The following is a 17496-nucleotide window of genomic DNA, read 5'->3' on the forward strand; positions in this document are numbered from 1 at the left end:
CAATACTATTTCATTGGTCTAATCTTATCTATCTATCTATCTATCTATCTATCTATCTATCTATCTATCTATCTATCTATCTATCTATCTATCTATCTATCTATCTATCTATCTATCTATCTATCTATCTATCTATCTATCTATCTATCTATCTATCTATCTATCTATCTATCTATCTATCTATCTATCTATCTGTCTGTCTATATAATTTTTTTAAAACTCATTTAATGTTTTTTCCCTGTGTCCTTGACTGTCCCAACTATCTTTTGCAATATCCTTTTCGTAATAACGAACATAACCTATCCTTAATGACATCATCCTCCAGATGACAAAATCTCATCTCAACATCTTTAATGAATATAGGCTATATGCTCTTAATTTAGTGATTTAATCTGAATATCAGTATTTGTAATATTGAATCAGTTCCGAGGTTAATTGATCTAATTTTGTCTCTGGAAAACATTGATATGTGACACTGTATACCTTCAATATTATATTATATATATATATTATATATTAATATATTAATATACAATTGTAAGAAAAAAAAGAAAAAAAGTGAATATATAATACTTTAAACATTTCTAGTTTATTAATTTTTTTTCCTGGATAATTGATTTAGTTAATTTTTATTGTTTTTTGTTTATTTACTTTGATGCTACTATTATTGTAACAGTAGTATAACGTAAATCCTGTGTAATGTTTCTGTGTTTCGGTTCCTGTGTTCTTGTTCTGTAATAAAAAAGAACATAAAATATTTAGTCAGCAGATCATCAAAGATAAATAGACAGACATACAATCATTTATAATATATTATAATGAGGAATTTGTGGACACAATATTGTTTTTTTTACATAAAAATGCACTAAGGTTCTGCACACAGAAGGCATGTTGAGAAACACAATTTGAAATAGAATATAATTAATGTAGCCTAATATTTTATATTTATGACACATTGAGAAATGCAATTATTCAAAATAAAAACATATTTTCAAATAATATAAATCTCCTTTACTATCATTTTTTAAAATCAATTTAACACATACTTGCTGAATAAATGTATTGATTTATTTAAAAAAAAAAAAAAAAAAATGACTGACCCCAAATCACTGACCAGTAGTGTATATTGTTGTTACAAAAGATTTCTCTCTCTCTCTCTCTCTCTCTCTCTCTCTCTCTCTCTCTCTCTCTCTCTCTCTCTCTCTCTCTCTCTCTCTCTCTCTCTCTCTATATATATATATATATATATATATATATATATATATATACATTTTATTTTTATTTTTATTTTTTTATTTACTTTTTATTCATCAAAGTATTATAAAAAGTATCACATGTAATGAAAAAATATTAAGCAGCAGAATTGTTTCCCACTTTGAAAATGAATCATCGAATGATTTCTGAAGGATCATGTGACACAAGACTGGAGGAATGATACAGAAAATTCAGCTTTGCATTACAGAAATAAATGATCATTTAAAGTATAGTAAATTGAAAACCTATTATTTTAAATTGTAATAATATATCACAATATAACATTTTTTTTCTGTATTTTTGATCAATTAAATGCAGGCTTGATGAGCAGAAGAAACTTCTTTCAAAAACATTACAAATAGCAATGTGTCCAAACTTTTGGCCTGTACTTTGGCCTATATATATATATATATATATATATATATATATATATATATATATATATATATATATATATATATATATATATATATATATATATATATATATATATATATATATATTAGGGCTGTAACGATACACCAAACCCACGATTCGGTTCGTATCACGATTTTTGACCCACGGTACGATACAAACCTCGATATGGGGGGGACAAAACAGTTTTATTCTGTACAGTATTCTGTAGCCTATTTTGCCGTCAATACCATATATCTGTATGGTCAATAGGCTACTGCCGACGTTTTCTTTGCGGTACCAATAGGCAATATATATTTAACATGAAGTATAGGGCCTCCTGTACATCAATACCAACAGAAGCGCCGCGTCAGACACGCTTCTGGTGTGCAAAGAAAGGGAATACGCCACGCAGCCGCCCCGCGGATGACACGCAACAGAAACGCCGGTTGGGGAAGCTTCTTGAAACACTTACAGCAAATTGTGTGGGTCTTGTCAACTACACGATTGCCATCCTTGTTCTCCACCGAGTAGCTGAAATGTTGCCATACTGCTGACTTAAAAGTTGGACCTGGACAGGAAGGATAATTCTGGGAGTTGGAAGGGGTGTGTCGCGATTCTGCCTCCTCACATTGCGATACAGGTTCGTGGACCTGCGTATTGCGATTTCGATTTCATATCGCATATCGTTACAGCCCTAATATATATATATATATATATATATATATATATATGTGGTGAACTGTTTATTTAACTCTGTTTGCATCATAATTTTATATCACAAACAAATATATTGTATGAAATTGTATAAAATTGACTTGACATACTGTTTAGGATCTTGTTAATTGTTTTGACCGTCTATTAGGCTACCCGTCAAGTTATAATTTAGTGGGCTTAACCAGGTCATCTTTCAGAAAGTTTTAACAGAAATACTTACACAAGCATATGTTGAAAAGTTAGCTAGCCTACTGCATAACAGGAATGAACTACAAAATCTACCAAACTAACATTCTACGTGGTAGCCTGCATGTAGGCCTAGACGATAAAAAAAATTACAATAATTTTTTTCTTCTTCTTTGTTTCTTTTTTTCTGTTGATGTTTCACAAAAATACTGACACATTTACAGGACCGTGACTCATTAGTGGCCAGTTTGCTGTTACCGGATAAGGAGGTCGTAATGTTAATGCAAATTTACCGGATAACCGAGGCGGAGCTTTTACTTTCAAGTAGCCGAGTTCCCACAGCAACCCACGAGTCCCCGCGCAAGTCCACAGTACAGGGAACCATGCGATACACTGGATTATTTATATCGCTGCTTTCTTTTGTTTATACATGGGGTGAGTGCACAGCTTTATGAGAATTATTTTACAGCCCGAATCATGCCGGACTCCGTGATGTGTTTTTAATTTACTGATTACACATACTGATGATTTGTTTATTCACTGTCGCTTTAGAGAATCTTGAGGCAGCGAATCCAGCTTTACCTCATGTCATGCGCTATGATGTGGTCCAACTCCGACCTCAGGCACTAAACGAGCGAGTGAGAAGGAGCGCCTCTTCGCTCAAGGTTCGCTCATTTTCAAACTAGTTCTGTATATCTTATTGTCTTCTTGACTTCTCGTCTTGGGGATGTTTCGACTTTTGTTCATGCATGCTTGCTTTTACCCCTTTAGACTTATCCTGAACAACTTGAATATGATTTGGCTGTAGATGGCAGGAACTTTACGATATTTTTGCACAGAAATAGGTGAGAATGTGGCAATATTAACCTATAACAGCTTTCAATATGTAGAGGTCTTGTATTTACACTCAGCCTAATTATTATTATTTTTTCACAGGGAGCTTTTAGGAAAACATTACACCATGACACATTATACCGAAGATGGAATTTTAGAGACAAAGCCTTCAGACAACATTGTATGTTCTAATAGTAAAACATCTTGTTTCTGTCTAACACAGTATGTGAATATTTTTGCTTAGTAGTTCATTGTATTCTGATTTTCACTTCAGGATCACTGCTACTATCAGGGGCACATCCATGATGTTAAAGACTCTTCAGTCAGTGTTGGACTTTGCTCTGGAATGGAGTAAGGACATTTTTAATTTTAATCAACTTTTGTAAATTATAGAGGTGATTGAATATTAAATGCATTGTAAATATACGCTGAGTTGGATTTTTGGGTTTGGGCCTGTAATAAGTTGCTTTGAATGTGTAAAATATCTTCACATATTTAATACATTTCACCCTCTTTGAAATATTGTATCTTCTTTTTTTGTAGAGGGTTTCTGAGGGTGAACAATCAAGTTTACTTGATTGAGCCCCTGGAAGAGTCTTTGGATGGGGACCATGCTATTTACAAGCAAGAGCATTTAAGGACCAAGGAAGGGGCCTTTGGATACATTAATGACACAGTCTATGACCTTGGCCCAAAGTTTAGCGGGCTATATAAAGGCAAAAATATGGTAATGATATTATAATGATCTCGTGTTGAATTGGGCATGCTCCATATTTCATTATTATACAGAATGTTTAATTTCTTTCATCTATTTATAATGGTTTTACCATTAAAAAAGTTCTATGACAATGACTTTTTCAAATGTCCTTCAGAAAAACAAAGCCCCCAGAGGAGGACAGCAGATCGTTGAGATGGTTTTGGTCGTTGATCATAAGGAGGTATGAATGTGGTTTAAAGGAAAGATTAGCTTGATTACGAATGTTTTTATATTGTTGAAATATATTTATACATTTTCTTCAGTACACGAAATTTGGCAGTTTTACGAAAATTGAAGCAAGAATGATGTTGGTTGCAAATCACGTAGACAAGGTATCAAAAAACTTTGGTCTTATATTAAATAATAGTTTAAAAAGTATTAATTATTGAATAAATACAACTTTTTATTCACTTTCAGCTTTACCGACCTTTAAATATACGTGTCATGTTGGTTGGACTTGAAGTTTGGTCTCAAAAAGATTTGATTGATGTCAGCAATTCACCAAATCTTACTCTGGAACGATTTTTACAATGGCGCCAGGATAAACTGCTCAAAAAGAAGAAGCATGACAATGCCCACTTTATTACGTGAGTCACTGACTGCTCATCTTAATCAGTTGCTGTGCTGAGAATGCCACGTTTGTACTCACACTGAACATTGTTTAAAACTCTTTAAAATGGGTCTCACCACAAGCTTTAAACATCTATTTTGATTTAGTAATATAAAAAAATGGCACCCTGATGAAGGCCTGTTTGGGCCAACATACATTGCTTTTTAATATGTAGCCCTGCAATAAAAAAAGAGTGCCTGGATGTGGAATTTTATCTCTTCTATGCAATATGATTTATTTGTTGATTTTTGAAACAACAAAAATATCCTTTAATGACTTATATTATCGTTTTTATTCAGTGCTGTAGATTTTGACGGAGCAACGGTTGGCTTGGCTACAATGAATGCTATGTGCTCCCTGTCTTCTGGTGCTGTGAATGAGGTATAGTTAAGAGAATGTTTATATATGTAAATTAATACACTAATAAATGCTACATCGGTAGAAATGCTAGAAATGCTTTCTAAGGCTTAAAATGAAGCGTTGGATGTGGTAACATTCATGACATTTTTCTTTGCAAAGGACCATAACATCAATCCCATTGCTGTGGCTTCTACCATTGCACATGAAATGGGACATAATCTTGGTATGTCACATGATGATTCAAACTGTGGATGCTCCTCTGACAAGGGCTGCATTATGGCAGATACCATTGGGTAAGGCTAATTGTAAATGCATACATTTATACAATGGCACAATATATAATCAACTGCAGTTTATCTCAGAACATTAATTTCCTGTCATATTCTTCCAACAGGTCGGTTTACCCTGATTCCTTCAGTACTTGCAGTCAGTCTTCCTTAAAGGCATTTTTGCAGAACTATGACAGCAGCTGTCTGCTAGATGTGCCAAATGAGGGTGAACTATATGGAGGCCCAGTTTGTGGAAATGCTTTTGTTGAAAAGGGCGAAGAATGCGACTGCGGAACTGTTGAGGTTTGACATGTTGGTTTTGAAATTTTACACATCATTCAACTTCCGTTTCTCAGTTACAGCTAGCCTGACGTTGACCATACTCAATTCTAGTCAGAATATAAGTCTGAAACTGCTCCATTGGGCTTTTTTATGGGGATTATGAGGCGTGTTTAAACCAAACCAGGAAAGACCTCAATTGGATAGACCTACAACCAATCAGAGCAACAAAGCGACGCATTACTTTAGCTGTTAAATGCCAACAGAGCTCAACTGCACTGTTTTGCCAAGTCCACATTTTTCTCCGCGGGTTGAAGCGACTATTATGTGATATATAGACCAATGAGTGCGAATTTTAGCAGGCAACCTTGCCAAAATAACACATTTTACTTTTTTTTTTTTTTTTACATCAATTTTTTTTTTCCTGAAGGGACCCCCCCCCCCCCCCCATTTTCCACATCATTACTATCATTACATATTAGAAATCATTCTAATATGCTAAATTGGTTTATAAACATTTATTATTTTTATCAGTTGCTGCTTAATATTTTTGTGGAAACTATGGTGCATATTTTAAGGATTATTTGATGAATAGAAGGCATTATGTCTTTCATTTTAATTTAATTTATCTTTATTTGATAGGGACAATGCTCATTGATCAACAACAGGTTACTTGCCTTGCTGTAAACAAGCCAGAGTTAGCTACTACAGCTAATTTCCATCTGTATGTCTTTGTGTCCATCTTCCATCTTTGTGTCTTTGCTGTTACTTTTGACCAATTTAACCTGTTTTTGCTGAATAAAAGTATTTAATTTACCTCAAACTTTTAAACAGTAGTGTATTCTGAGAAAATATAATTTTGTTGACCGAAACAATGATTTTTAGGAATGCAACAATCCCTGCTGCAATGCCTCCACCTGTCGACTGACCAAAGATGCCCATTGTGCACATGGGGAGTGCTGCCACAATTGTCAGGTATAAGAAAAGTCATAAGAAAACGAATAAAAACACATGTGAAAGTAGATTATTGCCTTAATTTATCTTGTGCATCCTCCCTTCTAGCTGAAACATTTAGGTAGCCTGTGCAGACAGAGTGCTCACGACTGTGATTTGGAGGAGTACTGTACAGGAGAGTCAGCCTTCTGTCCTGAAGATGACTATAAGATGAATGGACTCCCCTGCAATTATAATCAAGGCTACTGTTACAATGGACAATGTCCAACTCATAAGGAACACTGCAAGATGCTGTGGGGAGCAGGTAATAATCTCGCTGAGCCATTGCTCGAACATGGCATTATGGATACTTTTTTATGCATTTACATAAACCTTAAACATAAACATTTTACAGCTTTTTTCTTAATGGTATTTATATAGAAATTAATAAATAATTAATAAAGTCATAAAATCTTGTATATGCTTAGATGCTAAAGTGGATGTTGACACCTGCTTTCACTATAATACACTTGATGGAACCTCCAAGAGCCTTGAGTAAGTATAACTAATTTGTATAAATTCTAATTTGATGTATAATGACTAAAATTAGTATTTTGTTAATTGTTTTCTAACGACGCTATGGTATTCTAAATCCTTTAGGCACACTAAATGTGGGAAAATATATTGTTATGGTGGTAACGAATTCCCCATAACCATGAGAAAATCTATAATAAGTTTTCAATCGAGAACCTGCCATATGGCTGTGGATCCCTCGCCTACGGAAGACTTAGGGATGGTTCCAGCAGGCACCAAATGTGGCACTAATAAGGTAAGGAAATAATGTACATTATATTTCCTTACACAAAATACATTATACAAACCTTTATTTGTTCATTTATTTATCAACAGGTGTGTTACAACAGCCTCTGTCAAGACATTAATATATACGGCACTGTGAACTGCTCTGATAAATGCAACAATCGTGGGGTGTGTGATTTTTGTTTTCAGTTTATATTATTTTAAAAAATGTGCAATGTTTGTCATGCTGTGCTTGTCATAATGTGATGTTGTGATGAGCCATATCGCTCAAATGTGCTAAAAGTCAGAAGAATATTTAAAAACAATTATATTCCCTTTCATATTTGCCTTAGAGACAGATCATTTTTCCTCGCATTAACGCATGCAAACTTATTGTTGACTTATATTTTAAAGGTGTGTAACCATGAGAGAAAGTGTCACTGCGATCCAGGCTGGGCACCACCCTATTGTGATGTTCAACTCTCAGAACTTGCAAAAGGTAAACCAATTACATACAGAAATTGGTTTACCAATTAAATACAGTCATTGACCATATAAAACTAATTATGTGCAATTCTAAATGTGTGATTTTGGATTTACAGGGGGAAAATATGTCATAATTGGTGTGACTACATCTGTAGTCGTCCTTGGACTGATTATTATTATTGGAGCACTGGTGTGTTACAGGAACAAAATAACAGAATTTAGAAAGAAAAGGTAGAATCCAGTACCCAACTGACAATAATGAACTTTCAATGTATTTTTTTAATTTTAGGTAATATATTATACTATTAAAGGACATTATATTATTGTTTTTTTCTAAAAGGTCTTTGAAGGACAGCCACTCTTCCTCAGGCCAGTGCAATCCGGCATTCCAACCAGGAAGTGCAAAGAACAGCCCCAGAATCGCACAACCACGCATTAGTCAACCAACTTTCCTCGAGTCATCCACTACTCTGGCCTGCAAACCTCTTAATTTTCCAGCTACACCCTGGAGACCAGCACCATTGGTAAAATAATCAATTTAACCCTAAAACGAGCTGTTCAATTTGTGCTTCACGTTAAAAGCACATTTTAGGAGGAAGGAATTTATTAATATACTGTATAATGAATTTCTACCACTTATTTCTCACTATGCACAGCCTCCAAAAGATGCACCACAAACCAGGAAAGAGCAGGTAGTTATTCTTCTCTAAATAGTCTAATCATTTTAATCTTTTCTTGAATAAAACTGTTAAAAAAATTATAATGTTTGTCAATATTCACTTAGATTGTGAAACCCTCTCCACTTCCTGGCATTTCCAGAAACATTCATCCTGTTCAGGTGAGGCCTAGATTATCTTGATATACACTCTTTAACACAAAGATCCCAAAAGGGTTTCTGTAAAAACAAATCTATATATAGATGATATAGTGGTTTTTGCAGTGATGCCATATAACCATTTTTGGTTCCCCAAAGAACCAGTTAATTAAAGAACAATATTTTTCTTAGTGTGAAGAACATTTGAATAATCTAAAAATTATTTGTATTATACTACTTGTACTACCATTTGTGCATTGGACAGACTCCATGTATTTTAAAGGTTCTTTATGGATTCATAGATACCATTAATAGCCTTTATTTTTACTACTGTTTCAAAGTTTGGGGTCAAAATTAGTTTTTTTTTTTTTTTTTTAAAAGAGATGAATACTTTTATAAAAGATTTCTATTTCAAATAAAATATGTTCTTTCGAACTTTCAATTAATCAAAGAATCTTTAAATAAATGCATGCCACAAAAATATTACGCAGCACTGCTGTTTTTAACACAGATAATAAGAAGAAATGTTTTTTGAGCACCAAATCATCATATTAGAATGATTTCTGAAGGATCATGTGACACTGAAGACTGATGCTGAAAATTCAGCTTTGCATCGCAGGAATAAATAACATTTTCAAACCTATTAAAAATAGAAAAGTTATTTTAAATTGTAATATTTCATAGTGTTACTGTTTTTTTGTTTGTTTGTTTGTTTTGTTTTTATTTTATTAGATAAATGTGGCCTTGGTGATCAGAAGAGAATTCTTTTAAAAACCTTTAAAAAATGTTGATCCCAAACTTTTGAATGGTAGTGTAGGGTAGTAAGTAATTAAATATAATTATCAGTTTAATGTTGGTTTCTTTTAATGACTCCAAGCTCATTACAGTCAGAGGTGACAAAAACAGAGATGACTTGAAAATACAGTTTGTCTTTGTGAGACTAAAGATCATTGTGTCATTTCCTATGTCATGTCTTAACTTGTTTTAGGAAAAACCACTGCTACCATCTAAACCACTTCCTCCATCAAGGCCGTTACCTCCACTGGTGTCTAAACCCGTAAGAGGCGTCATTTTTTTCATTAATAATTGTACAGAAAGTGTCCCACCCTACAAACATGAATACCACCCAACATTATTATAACTTCTTTGTTTGTGCTGATAGGCAACTAAGTCAAAACCACCTCCAGTGCCTCCAGTGAAACCTACTGGGATGCAGCCAGTATACATTCCACCTCAGGTATATTTGTATATTTAGCTGTTCACTTATAAACAATATAAGCATTTTCAGTTGTCTAAAAAAACAGCTAATGCTAATTTATCAGTTTTAGTTGTGGTAATGAATGACAGTGTTTTAAAAGCTTTTTTATATATTAACTGTAGGTAATCCAGAAAGTTGCACTAAAACCTCCTGCCAGGCCCAGATGATCTGGAACAGTATTTCTCTGAATCGTTGGATGTTTCAGAAGAAGCAGTTTACTAGCTGAACAAAGCTCATCTTTCTTTGAGGTATAACTCTGAATAACAAGATGAAGTTAAGGAAGATGGTAAAACAGAATGAAGCATTTGCACTCTAGGCTCCTGTTACAATTTTGGTACGACTTATTTGTAATTTTGTTCCTTTTACTGTATTTTGGCTGTCTTTGCTGTTTATTTATTTTATTTTTTGAAGAATGTTATTGTATATCCAGTTCAGTTTGTGTCTCCCTGTAAGTCTACATCACATTGCCTCCTAAGTGGGAGAGCAAAGGGTCTCACACAGCATGTTCTTCAAAAAGAGACCTTTTCTTCAGTGTATTATGGTGTCTTCATTCTTGTTACTGGAACTTTATTGTATGTATTTTTAATTATTATTATTATTATTTACATACGTTCTTGTTATTTGGACATGTGGCTGTTACCACATGGCCTTTCTCAAGCATAAGCCATCCTGGCTTTAGTGATTTACTTATGTTCAGATTTTGCTTTATTTTTACATTTCTTAAACACAAATTATTTTAAAACACTTTGTGTGTACATTGAGGTTTTTGCACTCTTACAAAGACAAACACTTGTCTTTTATTTTTTTATTTTTTTTGCCTACCTAATGTTTAAATTCAAACTTGCAATGATCTCAGCTGGTCTGATTTTACTCTTTAATGAGAGAATCTACTGTTTTTAAATGTGTTTACTATAATAAAGTTTTTTCACATTTCTCTTTTAATCCGTTTTTAGTTTATTTACACATATTTTGAATCTCTTTCACGTGTAACGACATGACCTCTACTGCGCGCTGTATTTTCGTTGCCTAGTAACGGTTCAAACATGTACGTACCTCTGAGATAACTGTTTCAGGCAAAAGCTGTTTTTAAAAATTATGGATGGGCCTAAACAATTAGACAAAGAAACTTTGCAAGACCTATACGCGTGGATAGACAAAATACCGCTCTCAAGACCCAAAAGGAATATAGCAAGAGATTTTAGCGATGGAGGTAAGTTAAGCTATAACGTTATCTTCCAATAAACAAATAAAACCACTAACGTTAGCTAAGTTAAGTAACGTTAACTTAACTTCATGCTTGTTTACATCGCATTTGAACAATAATTAACGTAGAACTATAAGTTAGCTATAACATTTTCTCACTTCAATATTGTCTGAGTATTTGAACGATTTCCATAAGCAGTTATGGCTGCAGAAGTAGTGAAGCATTTCTTCCCTAAGCTGGTGGACCTTCACAACTACACGCCCGCTCATTCCACGCAACAGAAGCTGAGTAACTGGAGCACCCTGAACAAGCAAGTATATTTATTTGTTCTCCATGCAGACAGTAATGCAAACATCGCACTGCTTATCTGACCCCCGCGTGTCGCTTGACACATTCCCCGGAGGACTGCAGGAATGTGACACTACACCTTAGCAATAAAACTGGGACTTAAGGTCTCCATCTGAACTATTAACACTGGCTGGGTTTTAAACCTAATGAGCTTCTTACTTAGACAGCCCACTTGGGGATCATATATCGAGCAGTGACGGAATTATGTAGAAAGAGCAGTTTTACTATCAGTGGATTCCTTATGTTTGGATATAATTGAACACACGACTGCATCACGTTCTTATTTCAGAAAAGTTTTCTCCAAGCTGAACTTTCATATACATGAGGACTTGTTGAAGAAAATAGTAGTCAGCACAGCAGGCTACATTGAACCAGTCCTTTGCTCTCTGAGAGAGAAGATAGAGGAAAAGAAACCAGTAAAACAAATAGATGGCACACAGGTGAGTCTGTGTGAATTTGCATTGTCCATTATATTTGCGTTTTTCATTAATTCCATTAATTTAACCCTGCCTTGTCCTTTTTATAGGACTTGGAATATTACAGCACAACCGATGGACAGCTGGGATCAGGTAGAAACTGTAAAACATGTTGACAGAAATGGGACTTTTGCTTTACAAGTTTTGTAAGCTACAGTATGGCAATGAAGGTCATTTTGAAGAGATAAGGCATGAAGGTCATGGCTCAGGAGAAGGGCTGTGGTAGAGGGATGGGCGCATCAATACTGCAGTCTCATATCAATCTATCCATCTATTACCATTTTGTGATTCTATGGCCGTACCTCACCATACCTACCCCGGAAAAAAACATTGCCAGGTAAACTCATGGACATCTCTCATGTTTTTTCTAGAGTAGTTTGCCAGGTCTTTCCCTTAATCTCCCCATTACATGACTTGAGATACACACACATTCACACCTAACAGTACAAATAGTTCTTCTTCAAAATGTCTTATTAACAAGATTCGGAAGAAAGCATGTTCAGATAATTACCCCGTGGAGAGCACTCAACTAATCAACAATAAGAGGTGTATATATATATACACAGCAGCCTTATCAGCATCCCTCCACCACCCCTTCTCCACACTTTTAGTTCTAACAACTTACATACACGGGGCGGGGGTACTATGGGTTCTGGCTGAATTCCGAGCTCGAAGCCCTCCCACCGGACAGCATGCCAAATATGCATTTAAATCTACTCTCCATAAATTATGTAAGTGCAAACTCGTGAAAGTATTGTGAAAAGATCTAATCACTTTATATGATCAGATGATATGATATGAACAGTTTTAAAGTAGGCTTTTATGTGCATCTAAACAATTATTGACACTCATACATAGAGCACCACTGAGGTTTGTTTCAGCGCATACAAATCTGTTCATAAAATAAAGAGACCAAGAAGTCTTGGATTGAACCACTCGATTTATAGATATTAGTTTTATGACGCCTTATGACGTTTTTGGATTCCATTGACTAAGTTTTGATTATCTGCAGGCTTTCAGTGGAGGGACCGAAATCTCTCAGGTTTCATAAAAATATATTAATTTGTGTTTTGAAGATTAACCAAAGACTTATGGATTTGAAAAGGCACGAGGTTGAGTAAATGACAGAATTGTTATTTTTGTGTGAACTGTGCCTTTAAGCTCAAGAAGGAAGCCAAACCCATACCTTTATGGAACATGACTCCCATAAATAAATGTCAAGCGGTGTGGCATGACCTCAATCACCACCCACCTAAATCTGTAAGTGAAAATCAGTGGCCAGTGTTTCCAACTTCCGCGCTGTGAAAGATGTGAACTATAGATTCGTGTTTGCTGTCTCTGCTGCATGAATTGTGATGATTCTTTTTTGACGCTAGTAAGAATGTCATCTAATTCCACTGCTTAATTCGCTCATGATTTGTCTATTCTAAACAGATCAAATCTAAACAATTGGAATTGTGCCAGCACTATGTTTTCTTTTTGCTTTTATAGAAAACTAATCATTGGTGAGGCATTTGTTCATAAACTACCTGCTATAATAAGTGTTGTAAGTCCTAAGGAGTTTATTTATGTCCTTTTATCTGCATTTTATCTGCGTTTTCTTGAAAAAAGGAGTGTCAAAAGTGTCTGAGGTTTTGTGTTTTCAGGCCTTCTGCTTAACCCTAAAATTACATTTCTGTCATAATTTACTCCCCTCATGTTGTTCCAAACCTTTCTTCTCTGAAACATAAAAAAAGATAGATGACTAATACCACAAAAAAACCCCACTAAAATACAATTTACAGTTTCACAGAAATAAAGGCATACAGGTTTCTTTGTTTGTTATATGTTGTTGTTTGTTGTTGTGTTTAGATATTTTAATTTATAAGAATCCACAGACAGAAAATATATATATTTTTTAGATATAATGTATATACAAGGTGTTCCAGTTTCTAGTTTAGTTTTTTTGTTCCCATATGTATTAGGATGGAATAAAAAACAGTCAGCTGTGTTTTGAAATAGGTCAAATGCATTGCATTCTCTGCACTCTTAACATTACATGGAGAACGGCCAGATCAACGCTCCATTTCCCACACCTCATCATCATGGCGTCTTAGTCATGACAACATCTGGTTTCAGGTCTGACTCCCTCTTTTCTTGATAGAAAAGGTTCTGCATCCATCAGCTTCATTCACCAGATAGCCCTTATCACTTCCAACAGGCTCAACACACTTGGCTAAAAGCCCTAAAATCCATCCATTGAAAACTCAAGCCAACAGTAGACCTCTATTGGCTTGAGTTCTATAACAGTAGAGTCTATTACAAGACCAGAGAGGCTATTGTTTCTGATATATTATATTATCAAAGTGCAGACCTTTTCAGTTGAGGAAACGGGAGACTTTTTTTTCGTTTCTTTTTTTTTTTTTTTTTTTTTTTTTGGTAGGTATTGTTTAATTTTATCTTGTTATTTTATCCTTATGGGATGTTTATAAGGTGAAACACAGCTGGTGTTGATGACTCTAAGCTTAAAGCCAAATAAAACTCTCCTGTTCCGTAGTTACAGTCTGGTGCCCCGGCAGTGTGTCTTTTTGACCTTATTGTGTTTAATGGGTTCAAATGGAGTCTAATTAGTTTAGCCTTCCTGGCTAAGCAATTCTCATGAGCTTTTAAATCCTAAAGTATGGGGAGTACCACTCATCTAGAGGAAATTGAGGCAGGGTATCATGAGGATAAGGTCTCAGTGCCTGAATTCAGCCTGGAGGGATCCTGATGCTGCTCTATGCCATGACCAGCCATTAGATTTTTAGGCTGTCTCCGATATTTGTACATCAGGCCATGTTTGCCTGTCTTCTAAAGCCCTTTGTTTCAAAACTAAAATGTATACATTTTCTGTTTTCTCAAATTTCTACAGTGAATCATCTGATGGTTTTTGAGACTACTCCAGCCACAAATCCAGCCACTGTGAAGAAGAAAGACAAAGTCAGGTACTAAATGATGAACTATGATGTGTTTTTTTTAAGGAACTTTTTGATGTCTTGCATGCAGTCCTGTGAAAACAAATATACATGTATAATGGACTTGTTGTAAAACTTGTGTAGTGCTGCTGCAGCCATGGGACCAAATATGGATCCATCTGTCCGTTTACTCTTGGAGGAAAAGGACCAAGCTATTTTGGCTTTACGGGAGACTGTTGAGGTAAGGTTTTGATGTTCAAAACAAATCTGACTTTATACGCAGAGATTTCCCAGATAAGTGTAAACATGGCTGATCTCTGGCACATGTTTACTCAACCAAAAGCATGAGTATAAGGTTTAGTTGCCGGTTTGTCTGCTGACCAAAAATGGGGGGAAGGTTTGGGAAACCTGTATAGAACAACAGTCATCACTAGTGGGGCAGAAAGCACACTCTACATCTTTAAGGCCCTATCATACACCAGGTGCAATGCAATGCAAATGTTTTTTGCTAGTATCAGCCTGACAGTTATCATTTTCACGTTCAGCTTCACGTTGTTTAAATAGCAAATGCACTCATGTCCATCTGTTCGCCGATGGTCTGAAAACGAGGTTTGTTCCGGCGCATTGTTGCCATGTTGCTATTTTGAGGCACCTGAAAACAACTGCACCATTGACCAATAAAAACTCGGTCTAAAGTCATTAGCACAGTATTTTTTGTTATTTCAAGAACGCGTAGTAATATGTGCCTATAGGCAGTGCACAAAGCGCACACACAATCTACTTATTACGCACACAGGGATGTGTGCAGCGACACAAACATTTTAAATATTAAAAATAAAAGGATTCCTCTCTGGAGATGTAACCATGTAAATAGCGAATCCGGCATGGTGCAAACGCAACTGGCTTTTAAAGGGAATGGGAGCTTGGTTGGTTTACTGCACATTACACCCAAAACACACTCATGACCCATTTAGAGAACAGGGAGAACCTTTTTAGACCATCAGCCTAGCACACAGACTGTTTTTTACGTTGTTAAACTAGCAAAAGGGGTTTCGGAGACACCCTTAGTGCACTTGAACCATGCACTTTCAATTTTCTGATAAATTGTTACACTTCACGTCACAATACAGAACAACAACAAACATCTATTTATACTTCTGATTTAACACAAATTTTATGTGCATGAGAATTAGTATAAATTCTTTTGAAACTTTTTTTTATTTTAGACCTTCAGATATTATTTAAAAATGTTCAAACTTATGACTTCCCTTATGAATCCCAAAACATAACTAACAAGTTAGTTTCAGCACCTTTTGCATACAATGCCAGCTGGTGAAAGATGCTTGTGTCGCAAAAGGAAATTTGTCCTTCCTATGCTGTTCTCCCAGCATGTGGTCAAGGGCTGCAGGTCACATGCACGCTCACATGTTTCCTGTCACTAAGATTGATAAATGAGTCACTGTGAGTTCAGCAGCTGTGATATTTGTCATCCAACAATTAGTAAGAGTAAGGGTTTCAGCATAACATTCAACTGCTTGAAATTTGATGATTGCAACAGTTTGCTTTGCAATTGAAAGAAAAAGACATTCAGTAACTGTCCACCTCATGGAAGTGTAAACAACTTCTGCAGTCATTAAAGTTTATATGGATGCAAATGACACTGCTACAGAACGAGTGTGACATTTCCATTCTGTTTGATTGTTCTTTTGTGCCATGGTAAAGCCTTTGGTTTGTAGATGTTATATCATAAACCTACAACCACTGTTGAATATCACCTAAATGCTTCACTTTCCTTCAGATTTTACAGATTAAAGTAAACCGATTGGAGCATCTTGTGCATCTTAAGGACCTACGCATTGAGGACTTGACAAAACACTTAGAGCTATATAAGGCACGCAACTCATGATCTCATTATTTCATTACATTGCCACCATCAGTAATTTTATTTCTGGAAGAGCATACTATATGCATTAACCAAGACTCTTATTAAACTGTTATTAAGATAATTATATTTTTCCACATCTGTTTCGTAACCTGTGATCATTAGCACTCAGAAACACTAATGGAAAATTATAATATTGCATTAGCAGAGACCATCTTCAGCAGTTTATGCTTCTGCTTATGAATGATTCATCAGTATGACAATACTTTTTATGTTTAGGTTTTTTTTTTTTCAACAACTATTTCCATCACTGCTGATCATTATAATCTTACAAAGCTTACTCTTAACAGTGACTGCAGTGATAGTGGTTTTATAATTATTGAACATTATTTATAATATATATAGTCACTTTGATGTGATGTTATAGTTGTCTGATTTTCAAAATCTTAAATGAATTTCCATAGCACCCAGTTTGTTTTGTTTTTTTCTAAATGTGGTTTTACTGTATTTTGGAATTTTGATGTCAGCTGATTTCACAGTATTATTAGTTTTCATGTCATAAGACTAGTATCCTGGTCTGCCATGTTTGTTGCTGATTTTGAATTTAAAGTGTTTGTATTCAAATGTATTTCATTTTGATGTAATTATGTATTAGTGGTTGTTAAAGGGAAAGTTGACTTTAAAATGAAAATTCTGTCATCCTTT

At 34.9% G+C, this 17496-nt stretch overlaps 2 protein-coding genes across 2 annotated transcripts; both read left to right on the plus strand.

Annotated features, from left to right (window-relative positions):
• Positions 1–2435: 2435 nt before the first annotated feature.
• Positions 2436–10799, plus strand: adam8a (ADAM metallopeptidase domain 8a). Its single transcript, XM_067420932.1, has 25 exons — positions 2436–2985; positions 3103–3215; positions 3322–3395; positions 3487–3565; positions 3659–3735; positions 3928–4111; positions 4257–4322; positions 4405–4473; positions 4559–4728; positions 5051–5132; positions 5271–5404; positions 5506–5683; positions 6545–6634; positions 6722–6917; positions 7081–7147; positions 7253–7421; positions 7502–7579; positions 7805–7889; positions 7993–8107; positions 8217–8400; positions 8533–8568; positions 8661–8714; positions 9679–9747; positions 9853–9927; positions 10071–10799. The coding sequence occupies exons 1-25, from the start codon at positions 2826–2828 to the stop codon at positions 10113–10115; spliced, it is 2649 nt and encodes an 882-aa protein (XP_067277033.1). The 5' UTR covers positions 2436–2825; the 3' UTR covers positions 10116–10799.
• A 193-nt stretch (positions 10800–10992) lies between these two features.
• spef1 (sperm flagellar 1) lies at positions 10993–16918 on the plus strand. Its single transcript, XM_067421686.1, has 7 exons — positions 10993–11158; positions 11351–11462; positions 11790–11940; positions 12027–12069; positions 14867–14939; positions 15054–15150; positions 16708–16918. The coding sequence occupies exons 1-7, from the start codon at positions 11044–11046 to the stop codon at positions 16813–16815; spliced, it is 699 nt and encodes a 232-aa protein (XP_067277787.1). The 5' UTR covers positions 10993–11043; the 3' UTR covers positions 16816–16918.
• The last annotated feature ends 578 nt before the right edge of the window (positions 16919–17496 follow it).

The sequence above is a fragment of the Pseudorasbora parva genome, chromosome 17 (assembly GCF_024679245.1).
Source record: "Pseudorasbora parva isolate DD20220531a chromosome 17, ASM2467924v1, whole genome shotgun sequence".
NCBI lineage: Eukaryota > Metazoa > Chordata > Actinopteri > Cypriniformes > Gobionidae > Pseudorasbora > Pseudorasbora parva.

Coding starts and splice junctions, on each gene's coding strand:
- adam8a (XM_067420932.1), top strand. CDS start 2,826: ATGTTAATGCAAATTTACCGGATAACCGAGGCGGAGCTTTTACTTTCA. Junction 2,986..3,102: donor TTCTTTTGTTTATACATGGG/GTGAGTGCACAG, acceptor CTGTCGCTTTAG/AGAATCTTGAGGCAGCGAAT. Junction 7,148..7,252: donor GGAACCTCCAAGAGCCTTGA/GTAAGTATAACT, acceptor TAAATCCTTTAG/GCACACTAAATGTGGGAAAA.
- spef1 (XM_067421686.1), top strand. CDS start 11,044: ATGGATGGGCCTAAACAATTAGACAAAGAAACTTTGCAAGACCTATAC. Junction 11,941..12,026: donor AACAAATAGATGGCACACAG/GTGAGTCTGTGT, acceptor TCCTTTTTATAG/GACTTGGAATATTACAGCAC. Junction 15,151..16,707: donor CTTTACGGGAGACTGTTGAG/GTAAGGTTTTGA, acceptor ACTTTCCTTCAG/ATTTTACAGATTAAAGTAAA.